The sequence below is a fragment of the Microcaecilia unicolor genome, chromosome 2 (assembly GCF_901765095.1).
Source record: "Microcaecilia unicolor chromosome 2, aMicUni1.1, whole genome shotgun sequence".
Classification (NCBI taxonomy): domain Eukaryota; kingdom Metazoa; phylum Chordata; class Amphibia; order Gymnophiona; family Siphonopidae; genus Microcaecilia; species Microcaecilia unicolor.
Genome location: NC_044032.1, coordinates 402,963,873 through 402,977,492, shown reverse-complemented (window position 1 = coordinate 402,977,492; position 13,620 = coordinate 402,963,873). Strand labels below are relative to the sequence as shown.

The 13,620-nt window shown below is 43.6% G+C and overlaps 1 protein-coding gene across 2 annotated transcripts in view; it reads left to right on the top strand.

Moving 5' to 3' along the window:
- Nucleotides 1-13,620, top strand: part of NUP54 (nucleoporin 54) — a 325,681-nt gene that overhangs the window by 272,205 nt on the left and 39,856 nt on the right. For both annotated transcript variants that reach the window (XM_030190649.1, XM_030190648.1), the window contains one exon: nucleotides 5,440-5,547. In XM_030190649.1, the coding sequence (XP_030046509.1) occupies nucleotides 5,440-5,547 (108 nt within the window). The remainder of the gene's footprint in view (nucleotides 1-5,439; nucleotides 5,548-13,620) is intronic.

Genomic DNA, 13,620 nt, shown 5'->3' with positions numbered 1-13,620 from the left:
AACTGGTGCATCCGATGTTCACTGTGAGTTTCTTAGTGAATGTAATAACAAATTTCAGTGAAACCGCTTCCTCTGTGCGTTAAAAACGAAGCTTCATAGATCAAAGTGTTGCCATAATTTCTTGTCCCCTATATGGACCATGTTTCGCCAACTGCATCTTCAGGAGGACGAAGGCAAGCTCTGCTGTCAGACCTGGTATACTTGCCAAGAACATCAACAGAAGGAACTTATCACCATCTGTTTTCAGTACCAGCTGCCTACGTGAAGACATCCCAGTACTAACAGACTGAGGTTATACACCTTTTATTCTGAAGTCTGTGAATGCTCTTGGATCTTAGGTGGCTTTTGCTTTACGGAGTGTGTTCTGGGATTCTATATGACTTCTGTATGTTTTACCATCCTAAGTGTTTTTATCAATGACTATTAAACTTGTCCTGAATGTTTCCTTCTGTCTCACTTTGCACTTTATCTTTGTAAATAAACTTTTTCATTTGTTACGCTTGCAGGCTTATTTTCGAAAGAGAAGGATGCCGATCTTTTGACACATATCGGGAGATGGGCGTCCTTCTCCCAGGGTCGCCCAAATCAGCATAATCGAAAGCCGATTTTGGGCGTCCTCAACTGCTTTCTGTCGTGGGGACGACCAAAGTTCATGGGGGTGTGTCGGAAGCATAGCGAAGGCGGGACTGGGGCATGCCTAACACATGGGCGTCCTCAACCGATAATGGAAAAAGAAGGGTGTCCCTGACGAGCACTCGGGCGACTTTACTTGGTCCATTTTTTCTTACGATCAAGCCACAAAAAGGTGCCCGAACTGACCAGATGACCACCGGAGGGAATCGGGGATGATGTCCCCTTACTCCCCCAGTGGTCACTTACCCCCTCCAACCCTAAAAAAAATAAAACTTTAAAAATATTTTTTGTCAGCCTCAAATGTCATACCCAGCTCCTTGACAGCAGGTCCCTGGAGCAGTTTTAGTGGGTGCAGTGCACTTCAGGCAGGCGAAACCAGGCCCATCCCCCCTACCCGTTACACTTGTGGTGGTAAATGTGAGCCCTTCAAAACCCACAAGAAACCCACTGTACCCACATGTAGGTGCCTCCCTATGGTAGGGCTATGTTAGTGTTGTACAGTTGTGAGTAGTGGGGTTGGGGGGGCTCAGCACCCAAGGTAAGGGAGCTATGCACCTGGGAGCAATTTCTGAAGTCCACCTCAGTGCCCCTAGGGTGCCCGGTTGGTGTCTTGGCATGTCAGGGGGACCAGTGGCTTGGATTTGGTTGTTTCTGAGATGGGCGTCCTCTGTTTCCATTATCGCCGAAAATCGGTGGCGACCATCTCTAAGGTCGACCTAAATTTTGCGATTTGGGCATCCCCGACCGTATTATCGAAATGAAAGATGGACTCCCATCTTGTTTCGATAATAGCGGTTTCCCCGCCCTTTCGCGGGGACGTCCTACGAGGACGTCCTCAGGAAAACTTGGGTGCCCCTTTCGATTATGCCCTTCTTGATACTTGTAGCTTGTCAATGATAAAAGGGAATTCTGAACTTTGGACCTTCGTTATTAACCTGTCACCCCTAGACTTAGTAGAAAACCAAGGAGTAGGGTAAGAATGGGATGGTCCTTCCAAGAATGCAAAGGAGACTAAAAGATCCTTGTACAGTGTTTATTCGAATTCACCTTGAGAGTAGATGTATACAGATTGTGAGCAGCTGTGTAATGCAAAATCTTGAAAATACACAAATCCAAAACGCAAACAGTGTCATAGGAACCACGTGGTTGTTTTCTCACCCCTAAATTTAGTGCCATTATCTACATGCCAATGTCCTGCATTGACCAGTAGGAGTCATTGTGAACTGTTACCCTCAGTTTCATGGTGAGCTCTTTTCCCCCATGGCTTTAACTTGTGCTGGGGATTTCTTTCTCCCTTCTTCCCAATGGATACAGGCACTATTATTTCCTGCTTTTCTGTAGGCATGTGGGGTTTCTGCCTCCAGGTTTCCCCATATCCTCAGCTTTACTGTCTCCTCCAAGACCTAGTTTAAAATGGGACCTTAGTCTCTTTTGCCTTCTGTCCTCCTTATCCTAGTGAGCTGACTGCTTCAGCCAGTCACAAGGTCATCTCATTCCCATAACTTCAGCTCATAGTGTTGGTGAGTTGTAGGCACTGATGTCCTATCCCATAGTCATGAACTTCTACCCCAACCAAGTAGTTCTCCATACACATCTGAAATTCCTCCCTAAAGTTAAATCGGACTTTCACCTGAATCAGCCATAGTACTTCGTCTTCTTCCCTTAGTGTTTTCTTGGTTCCCCTGAGGCTACCTTTCACATGCTGTACTGTAGACATGCCCTACTTTACTATTGCCATATTACAAAGGACAAATGCACAAAAATTGCTGAAGAGTTAGAGCAAGTGCCCAGAACCTAGTTCGATCATTCAGCTTGGTCAGGCATTCCGACAAGTAGAAGGAATGAGTGAGAATCCACCTATAGGTAGAGGTATTGAACCAAGAGTCTGCAAAGCAGGAGAAAAAGCTTTTTAAAGAAACGGATCAGCAAACACAGAAAAACAAATGGCAAATGCACAAAAGCAGTGGGAAATCTAAAGAGCTACTCCAGGAACTACCCTGTTTCCCCAAAAGTAAGACATCCCCCGAAAATAAGACCTAGTAAAGGTTTTCCTGAATTGGTAGATATAAGGCCTCCCCTGAAAGTAAGACCTAGCAAATTTTTGTTTTAAAGCAGGGCCGCGGAGAGCCGGACAAGGCCGCCCCCCCACCTGAGGTCGCCGGGCCCCCCCTCCACCCACCCTCCGTCGCTCCCTGAACTAACCTTAAACGCCTCCTTTCACCTTCGCAGCAAGCAGCAGCAGGGCAGACCTCTCCTTCCTTCCGTGCCCTGCCCTCGCGGACGTTACGTCAGGCGAGGGCGGGACACGGAAGGAAGGAGTAGACTGCCCTGCTGCTGCTTGCTGCGAAGGTGAAAGGAGGCATTTAAGGTTAGTTCCGGGAGAGACGGAGGGCGGGCGGGCCAACCCCGATGTTTCCCCGAAAAATAAGACAGCCCCTGAAAATAAGACCTAGATCATTTTGGGGGGCAAAAATTAATATAAGACAGTGTCTTATTTTCGGGGAAACACGGTATATGTGGATCAAGCCCAGACACATAAATGGTTAAGAAGAGGAGAACTAAAACCGAAGGATAAGAGGCTGATAGTTATAGCTCAGGATAGTGGATTACAGAGGAGATAGTTCACGGCACAACTGATGTATAGATTATATAAGATCTGGAAATTGTTACTCATAGCTGGCTACGAAGTGCTGATGGCAGAAAATTTGTATATGGAAAGGCACAACAAGGTGGCACGTTTCATTCATTGGAAAAGCTGTAAACATTTTAACAGTGTACCGGAAAAGCATTGGGTTCCTGACCCTAAGAGAATTATAGAAAACGCAGCAGTCATGATCACCTGGGACATCCCCATCCTGACAAATAGAATGCTGGGTGCAAGAAAAACAGACATATTAGTGAAAGAGAATAATACTAGGACAGCATTAATCATAGAGGAGTCAGTCCCATGTGATTACTCTTGTGAAGATGGAAGATCCTCAAATAGCAAGAAATGCAGTCTGAGACCAAGAAAATGTGGAACAAAGATACAAAAATGTTGGAGGTCACAAGCTTGATCACAAAGAATTTCCAAACACATCTAAATAGGTTGCCTACACATGTTACATCTTATTAACTCCAGAGGGAAGCTTTCATTGGCACAATGCAAGTCCTACATTGTGCTTTATCAGTAAATTTGAGAGACTGAGATCATACTCCACATGCTCTGGCTCAGGAGTTAGGTTCATTCCTGTCATGTGCACAAAATTAACCCATTTGGAGAAATTGCCCCCTCTGTCATTTCACATTTCAACTTTATTTAATATACCACAAATAACAAAGTACCTAAGCAGTTTACAATAAGATAAAAATAAATATGGGGTAAAAAAAAAACAGGAGGCGGCCTAGGTTACAGTTGTGTTTTTATAAAGTTTAGGGGAATGGGTAAGGAACTAATTATTTAATTTACAATAGGAGGGGTGGAAGTGAAAACTTAACAAAAATATGAAGTACTTATACATTACAGTATAAATGATTAATTACTTGCATATGCGCACATATGTATGCACTTCTTTTCAAGGTTCTAAAATTTGGAATAGTATTCCTATTCAAATTAGATAAATTCAATCCTATTAAATTTTCAAAAAGTGTTAAAAACCTACCCCCCCTGTTTACTAAGCCGTGTGGCAGTAAATGGGCTGTGTCAGCATTAGCACAAGGCAGCTGCTAGTGTGGCTTAGTAAATGGGGGGGGGGGGGCTGCTTTTTTTCTGACTGGATTAATAATTGATTAATTAGTATCATGTTGATGATTGTACAACTCTTCAGTAATATAGAAGGTCTCTTAATCTGTACTCTGCCTTGAATCTTATCATGGAGCTGGGCAGGTTATAAATTGCTGAATAGAATAGAACATGCGTACGTAAATGCCAAAATTCCACCTAAGTGCAATTCTGATGTGCATATCTTGCATGCATTTTTTACAGGTTTGCATACACATAAGTGGAGTCTGAGAGGAGCAAGGGCAGTATTCATGCACATAACTTATAGAGGGAGTCTTTTACTAAAGCTTAACTCGAGTTATCTGCAGCAGAGCCCAAAAGAATAAAATGGGCACTGCTGCAGATAACTCGAGCTAAGCTTTAGTAAAAGACCCCCAGAATACTATAAGCTATGCACATATGGCTAGCATTTAGGTGTGAGTGCTTACACCAGCTCTATAGCTGATATAAGTACTTATCTCTATATATAAAAGGCACCACCAACGTTCTAAATGAAGCCTCCAGCCGGAAGTGTGAAGGGGGAGAGATATCCGGTTTCCCCATGAGTGTCTGCCCTGCCCTCGCTCTCTCTGTAACACAAACAGTGAAGGAAAACACAGCAAAGCACGAAATCAAATCGCTCTCTCTGTAACAGTGAAGGACTCAGAGGGGGGAGGGGAGAGAGGGCAGAAGCCCTCACTATCTCTGTAACACAAACACAGCACAGCAGGAAACAACACTGAAGGACTCGACTCCGAGGGGGGAGGGGACAGAGAGCAGAGGGGACAGACAGCACACTCTCACATGCACACAGAAGAAAACCTTGCTAGCCCCCGTTTCATTTGCATCAGAAACGGGGCTTTTTTACTAGTGCCTAAATGAAAGACGCATATTTAACCTGTTTCACTGGTATTCTGTAAAGGAAAGTAAGTGCCACATAGACATCTATATATAGGGTGCTGTTATAGAACCACCACCTATATGACATCACCCTTGTGTGTGCCTAACTTATTCTGCTTTCCATGGAAAATACTAGTAACAAGTAAGCAACTCTGCTTTCTTTTCAGATAATATCAGAAGACATCAGTGAACTGCAGAAGAATCAAGCTACAACTATGGCAAAAATAGCCCAGTACAAGAGGAAGCTGATGGATCTTTCTCACAGAGCCTTACAGGTAATACACTAGAGCAGACCTTGACAAATTTCACTAAATGTCAGAGCCAGCCCAAAAACATAGGAGCCAGCGGCAGAGACCTCTCTCACTTTTCCTTCCCCATCCTTCTAACATTATTCCCAGTGAAGTTTTGGAGAAGGGAGTGAAATTCCCTCCCAGATCAGCAATAGCTCTTCCAGAAACGAAGGCTCTTTTCCTATGTTGTGTCTGTGGGCAAAGAAACTTTAGTAAATTAGTTCCTTACAGTGCCTCTGCAAATCATTGGCAGAATCCAGTACTCTCCCTTCCCAAAGCATGCTGTCAGTTGTGTGACAGCACCCTCTAAATAGGTGAAGCAAAAAGACAATTGCACCAGAGCACCTGCCATCTGCAATAATATGACTGAAAGAACAGGTGTTTTAAAGGTGGACAGCAAAACAAAAATATACGCCCAAACAGTAAGTCTTATTTAAAGATTTCATGGGGAAGAGTGAAAATAAAACCTAGTCTTATGACTTAATTTGTAGACAGAAAGGAAGTGGAACTGGGGGCGGGGCCAGGGTCCAGAAATAAACTTAACTACTGTGCAAACAATATTTCATTTGTGGATAGAAAGAAAGCTGGTATATACATAAACTTGGAAAATTCATATATTTAATTTTAAAAAAATTTAAAGAATATCACCAACTATAGTTCAATTTTGCAACATTATGAACAAAATCTTGGACTAATCTGATTTTCTCAACATTTACACATTTTATACCACAGTGTTCCCCCCAGAAAGTTTTGGCAGCCTGGTGGCATGAAGGCGTAAGGTGGGGGGCACAGTAATGCTGCACAGTATTATAAGAGTTTCTGCTCTATCTCTACAAACACATAGACATTTAAAGTAAATGCATAATCTAGAGTAAAAATTGTGCAATTTAACATTAACTGATTTAATTGCGATATCTACGTACATCAAAAATGAAAACAATAAGAAATATTGTTAATACTGTAAACATAGCTTAAATGTTTCAAAGACCTTTGGTCTGACACAGTATAGCGGTTTTATGAATTAAATGTAAACAAATTCTGTATCCACAAAAATCCAGGCTCCCACTTCCCATCAACAGGTAGGACATTGCTCCTTAAAAGTCATCTTACAAAACTTTTTATGATTCTCATGTTGCCTGAGCAACAGCAGCATAAATCTCTCCAGTACTATAATTCACATCCTGAAAAAATTCACCATTTCGCCACAGTCAGTCAGCATTTACCCCAACAATGGGGAGAGAAAATCAAATTCATTCCCTCTTGTACTGAACACAATACAAAGACATCTGTGATGCACATTTCCTAAAACTAACATATTGCAGTTTATAAATTCAGAATATATATTTTTTTTTTCATTTTTGCCGTCTGGACATATTAGTGCCAGTGAAATTCTTTCTTCTGCTTTCCTGTCTCCTGCTAATTCTTTCCAGTGGCTGCTGTCCATTTGTCCTATCTCCTTGCTCCTCCTGTCATCTTCTAGTCCCTCACATCCAGTCTGCCCAACAAGATAACTCATATTTGCTGCTTTTTGTGCATACCCTACTTTGATTTGTACCTGTGCTCTTCAGGGCACAGACCGTATAAGTCTGCCCAGCACTATCCCCGCCTCCCAACCACCTGCCCCTCCTCCCAACCACCGGCTCTGGCACAGACCGTATAAGTCTGCCCAGCACTATCCTCATCTCCCAACCATCAGCCCTGCCTCCCAACCACCGGCTCTGGCACAGACCGTACAAGTCTGTCCAGCACTATCCCTGCCTCCCAACCACCAGCCCCGCCTCCCAATCTTGACTAAGCTCCTGAGGATCCATTCCTTCGGCACAGGATTCCTTTATGCTTATCCCACGCTTGTTTGAATTCCGTTACCGTTTTCATTTCCACCATCTCCCGCGGGAGGGCATTCCAAGCATCCACTACTCTCTCCGTGCTTGGAATGCCCTCCCGCGGGAGGTGGTGGAAATGAAAACGGTAACGGAATTCAAACATGCGTGGGATAAGCATAAAGGAATCCTGTGCCGAAGGAATGGATCCTCAGGAGCTTAGTCAAGATCGGGAGGCGGGGCTGGTGGTTGGGAGGCAGGCATAGTGCTGGACAGACTTGTACAGTCTGTGCCAGAGTCGGTGGTGGGCAGCGGGACTGGTGGTTGGGAGGCGGGGATAGTGCTGGACAGACTTGTACGGTCTGTGCAAAAGCCGGTGGTTGGGAGGCAGAGCTGATGGTTGGGAGGTGAGGATAGTGCTGGGCAGACTTATAATGTCTGTGCTCTGAAGAGCACAGGTACAAATCAAAGTAGGGTATACACAAAAAGCAGCAAATATGAGTTATCTTGTTGGGCAGACTGGATGGACCGTGCAGGTCTTTTTCTGCCGTCATCTACTATGTTACATGTGTCTGACATATTTATCTTTCCCTTTTAGCTCTTTTCTGCCTTTCTGTCCACTTAAATTTCGCCCTCTTTCTCATCCCCCACCAGTTCTCCACCTCTCTTATTTTTCACTTACCTGTCAACTTTCCATCTCCTTTCCTTAGCACTCCCTTTTCTGCTCTCACTGTTTCCCGAGTCTCTTGTTCCCTTCTATTACCCATTCCCCATTACCACATTTTTACCATCTGTTTTCACTATCTCCCTCACTCATTTTCTTGACAACCCTCTATGGATTCTCCCACGTGGGTCCGTCATGTTCATCATCTCCCCTTCCTCCACCTATGTAGTTTATGATTTATTTTATTTGCTGAATTGCCTTTCCTTTAGCAATAACGAGGCGGTGTACAATAAAAACTGACAAGCCAGTATTCAGCGCTATTTAACCGGCTAGGAATGGGCTCCTGGCCAGTTAAATAACATATAGCTGACTAACCGCTGACTGGCAATATCGCACGATATAGCTGGCCAGCTAAGTTTAGCAAAATCAGCTGCCTAAATAGCTGTCCTATCTTTGGCCGCTGTAAACTTAATCGGCCATAGCTGAATATTCACTTAGCCAATTAAGTATGAGCCGGCCAATAAAAAAATGATGTTCAATACCAGTCAATGGAAATGGCCCGGCATTGAATATCCAGGGTCAGTGCCGATCATGGCATATATGTGGGTTGCCTCCCCGCGCTCTGAATATCGGGCCCTTAATATACAAGAAAAGAACACCATTAATTTGAGAGAGACAGAAAATAGAGGTGTCGAGAAAATAAAGCTCTGTTGAGGGAATAGATTCAAATAGTAATCGAAAGAAGGATAGGGAGGGAGAAGATTGCAGGACCTGCTCTTTAATATATTATATATATATATATATATACAGTGGGGGAAATAAGTATTTGATCCCTTGCTGATTTTGTAAGTTTGCCCACTGACAAAGACATGAGCAGCCCATAATTGAAGGGTAGGTTATTGGTAACAGTGAGAGATAGCACATCACAAATTAAATCCGGAAAATCACATTGTGGAAAGTATATGAATTTATTTGCATTCTGCAGAGGGAAATAAGTATTTAATCCCTCTGGCAAACAAGACCTAATACTTGGTGGCAAAACCCTTGTTGGCAAGCACAGCGGTCAGACGTCTTCTGTAGTTGATGATGAGGTTTGCACACATGTCAGGAGGAATTTTGGTCCACTCCTCTTTGCAGATCATCTCTAAATCATTAAGAGTTCTGGGCTGTCGCTTGGCAACTCGCATCTTCAGCTCCCTCCATAAGTTTTCAATGGGATTAAGGTCTGGTGACTGGCTAGGCCACTCCATGACCCTAATGTGCTTCTTCCTGAGCCACTCCTTTGTTGCCTTGGCTGTATGTTTTGGGTCATTGTCGTGCTGGAAGACCCAGCCACGACCCATTTTTAAGGCCCTGGCGGAGGGAAGGAGGTTGTCACTCAGAATTGTACGGTACATGGCCCCATCCATTCTCCCATTGATGCGGTGAAGTAGTCCTGTGCCCTTAGCAGAGAAACACCCCCAAAACATAACATTTCCACCTCCATGCTTGACAGTGGGGACGGTGTTCTTTGGGTCATAGGCAGCATTTCTCTTCCTCCATACACGGCGAGTTGAGTTCATGCCAAAGAGCTCAATTTTTGTCTCATCTGACCACAGCACCTTCTCCCAATCACTCTCGGCATCATCCAGGTGTTCACTGGCAAACTTCAGACGGGCCGTCACATGTGCCTTCCGGAGCAGGGGGACCTTGCGGGCACTGCAGGATTGCAATCCGTTATGTCGTAATGTGTTACCAATGGTTTTCGTGGTGACAGTGGTCCCAGCTGCCTTGAGATCATTGACAAGTTCCCCCCTTGTAGTTGTAGGCTGATTTCTAACCTTCCTCATGATCAAGGATACCCCACGAGGTGAGATTTTGCGTGGAGCCCCAGATCTTTGTCGATTGACAGTCATTTTGTACTTCCATTTTCTTACTATGGCACCAACAGTTGTCTCCTTCTCGCCCAGCGTCTTACTGATGGTTTTGTAGCCCATTCCAGCCTTGTGCAGGTGTATGATCTTGTCCCTGACATCCTTAGACAGCTCCTTGCTCTTGGCCATTTTGTAGAGGTTAGAGTCTGACTGATTCACTGAGTCTGTGGACAGGTGTCTTTCATACAGGTGACCATTGCCGACAGCTGTCTGTCATGCAGGTAACGAGTTGATTTGGAGCATCTACCTGGTCTGTAGGGGCCAGATCTCTTACTGGTTGGTGGGGGATCAAATACTTATTTCCCTCTGCAGAATGCAAATAAATTCATATACTTTCCACAATGTGATTTTCCGGATTTAATTTGTGATGTGCTATCTCTCACTGTTACCAATAACCTACCCTTCAATTATGGGCTGCTCATGTCTTTGTCAGTGGGCAAACTTACAAAATCAGCAAGGGATCAAATACTTATTTCCCCCACTGTATATATATATATATGTTAAAGAGACGCTGCTCTTTAATATATTTATAATATATTTCCAACTGCGGCCCCGTCGACTCAAGCACAGGAGAGCTTGAGGTTTGCGGTGCGGGGAGGAGCTCTTTGATCGGGGTTCAGTGTCATCTCAAGCCCAGAAGACGCCGAAAGTTCCTCACTCAAGCCGGCGTCTTCTGTGGGACCACTCCCGATCTTTCTTCCAGCCCCTGGAGTCCTCAAGTGCCGATCCATCGGACCGACGATTGGAGAAGCTGGAAGCGGGGGGGGGGGGGGGGGGGGGGGGGGCGCTCAAACTGCTACTCTACCCTGTCACTTCAGCATAATTTAGAAAAGAAACGAGGGCTGCTGCTGCCTCTCAGGTACGTACCGGCATCTTGAATCTTCGCAATCAGTTCCCTTTCTCTTGAGATAGAGCCTCCATGTTTCACCATTAAAGGTACCTTTTTTTCCTTATTCTAAGTTAACAAAAATATTGAGAGTCCTTTTGGATAACACTGTCTTTTCATTTGTACATTACTAGGGTTGTGTCTTCCTCTTTTTTCATTCTCAGACATTTATGTTCTATTAATAATTTCTTAGATTCTGGTTCTTTTCATATTCTTCTTCATTCTTTGGTATTATCAAAATTGGATTATTGTAACTCTGTTCTCTTGGGCTTGCCTGCTTATCAACTACTTAGACTTCAGTTAGTGCAAAATACAGCCATAAAACTTCTCTACGTTCAGAAGAAACATGATCACGTTACTCCTCCTTTTGTTGCGGAACATATGCTCCCAGTCAGTTTATAGGATTCCATTTAAGATTAACATGTTGTCACATCAGATTCAGTCTATAGGTCTTCCTTCTTTCTTAGCTAACTTCTTACTCCCTTATTCTCCTGTAAGATCTCTTTGGTCTGTTAATCGGGTCTCCTATCAGTTCCTTCTTTTCATCAGGTCTTTCTAGATGTCTCTAGAGATTCTTGTTTTAGTGTAATTACACCAGCCTTATAGAATGCACTTTCACAATATTTGCGGTTGGAAGGGTCTTTTAATAATTTTAAATCTAAGTTGAAAACTTACTGCTTTTTACTGACATTTTGACCTGATGCTTTTTAGACACCTTTAAATGGTTGAGATTGTTCCAAGCCTTCTATTTTACTATCCCTCCCTTACTATCCTTTGTTTTTCATTTCTAATTTTTCCTTTCCTACTTTTCCTCATGCGGTTTGTTCTGTTTGTTTTATATGCTTTCCCTGTCACAATATATTTTTAAAAATTGCATTGATAGAGGAGAGAATGTTGAATAAACTGTTGCAAAAATACTTGTGGCAGGGGAGGCATTCTTGCCTACCCTTGGCTGTTTTGCAAAAGCCTAGAGCACATGGAGGGCTAGGGATGCTAAATGTGTGATATGAATGTAGCCTGCATCATGAGACACATCAACGATTGGTATAGACCAAGAGGAGATTTCCCCACACCTGATATGGAACCAAACTTTTTTTTACAAAAGATCACTTCAGCTAGCAATTGCACACTATACCAGGGCAAACTCCTCATATGTTGCGTTGGAATCCCTTCCTGCAGGCAGCGAGGTCCGCCTGGTGCTGGCTATGCAGGAGGCACCACTTTTCTGCTGCAGTATCCTCGTACTTAGCTATCCAACATAATCCTGACTTCCCACCAGGTACAGATTCGCCAGTATTGGCAAAATGGAGATCCAAGGGAATTTGGTACATATTTCCAGGATACTACAGACGACATCAACTACACTAAGTTGGTGGCACAGTGTCCCATAGATTTAAAAAGTACCATTTTGGAGACACATATTCAGCAGACTCTTCTGAATATTGTGCGCATTGCCCCAAATGCCAGACTGTGGGAATTACAATATAAATTTGTTTTAAGGACGTATGTCTCTCTGCACAGGGCAAACAGGCGACATTTGCAGTATCAGCCTCATGTCCCAAGCGTGACTATACACCGGCAACCTTGGGACACATGTTTTGGGACTGTCCAGAAATACAAATCTTTTGGAAGAATATACTGCAAACAGTGATGTCCCAATGGTGCCGCACTCCAACTTTAACGCCTAAACTACTGTTCCTAGATTATAATTTATCTGCACCTATACCATCTGGTCTTGTATCATTCCTTCACAGATCATTGTTAATTGCCAAGCAGCTCATACTTCAGCAGTGGAGAGAGAGGACTCCGCCTCTGTATTCTACTTGGCACTCGCAGATGATAACTCAGTTAGCTTTTGAGAGGATGGACGTGAAAGACATTGCCTCAACAAAAGAGAGGAACTTTCAAAAGTGCTGGGAGAGATTTTGGTCCACACTTAGTCCAATAGCTCGTAGCCTACTACTACTACTATTTAGCATTTCTATAGCACTACAAGGCGTACGCAGCGCTACACAAACATAGAAGAAAGACAGTCCCTGCTCAAAGAGCTTACAATCTAATAAGACCAAAAATAAAGTAATCAAATCAATTAATGTGTACAGGAAGGGTGGAGGCGAGTGGTTACAAGTGGTTACGAGCCATTTCTTGAATTAACATGATTATACATGATTAACCATAACTACATTGTATGTGTTTCTCTCTGTACCTTATGTTCTTATTTGATGCCTCTCAGAGATTGGTGGGGTGGGGGGTAGGTAAATAATATAGTGGTTGTAAAGCAATGGGTTTTTTTTGATTGATGCACCCATGATACATGGTACAATGTACGCTTATCCTGTTGATGCCTATGCAACTTAGTTTTGATTCAATAAAAAAAGATTTATATAAACAAACAAACCGTAAAACGAAATGGCAAAAGTCTTGAGCATGTTTGGTTGCATAGGGGCAGCAATGGCCAGCAGAAAAAGTAAGTGACACTGCCTTTGATTAAGTCCCTGGGGAAACTTCGCTTGCAATAATGTATGCAAATCTGGAAACTGCACTTTTAAAAGGATCTAAACAAGATGGAGTGGTACTGAGACCACTAAAGTGGTCCATGCCAGGAATTCATTCCCTCACCCTCTCTCTCACACACACACAAACACACCCTTCCCATCCTTTAAACATCTCACCCTAGATCGCTGGCTGCAGCAGTAGCAACGGCGCTAAAACTGGGCTTTATTAGCCAACCCATGGGACCTTCCTTCTGCCAGACCTGCCTCAACCATAAACAGG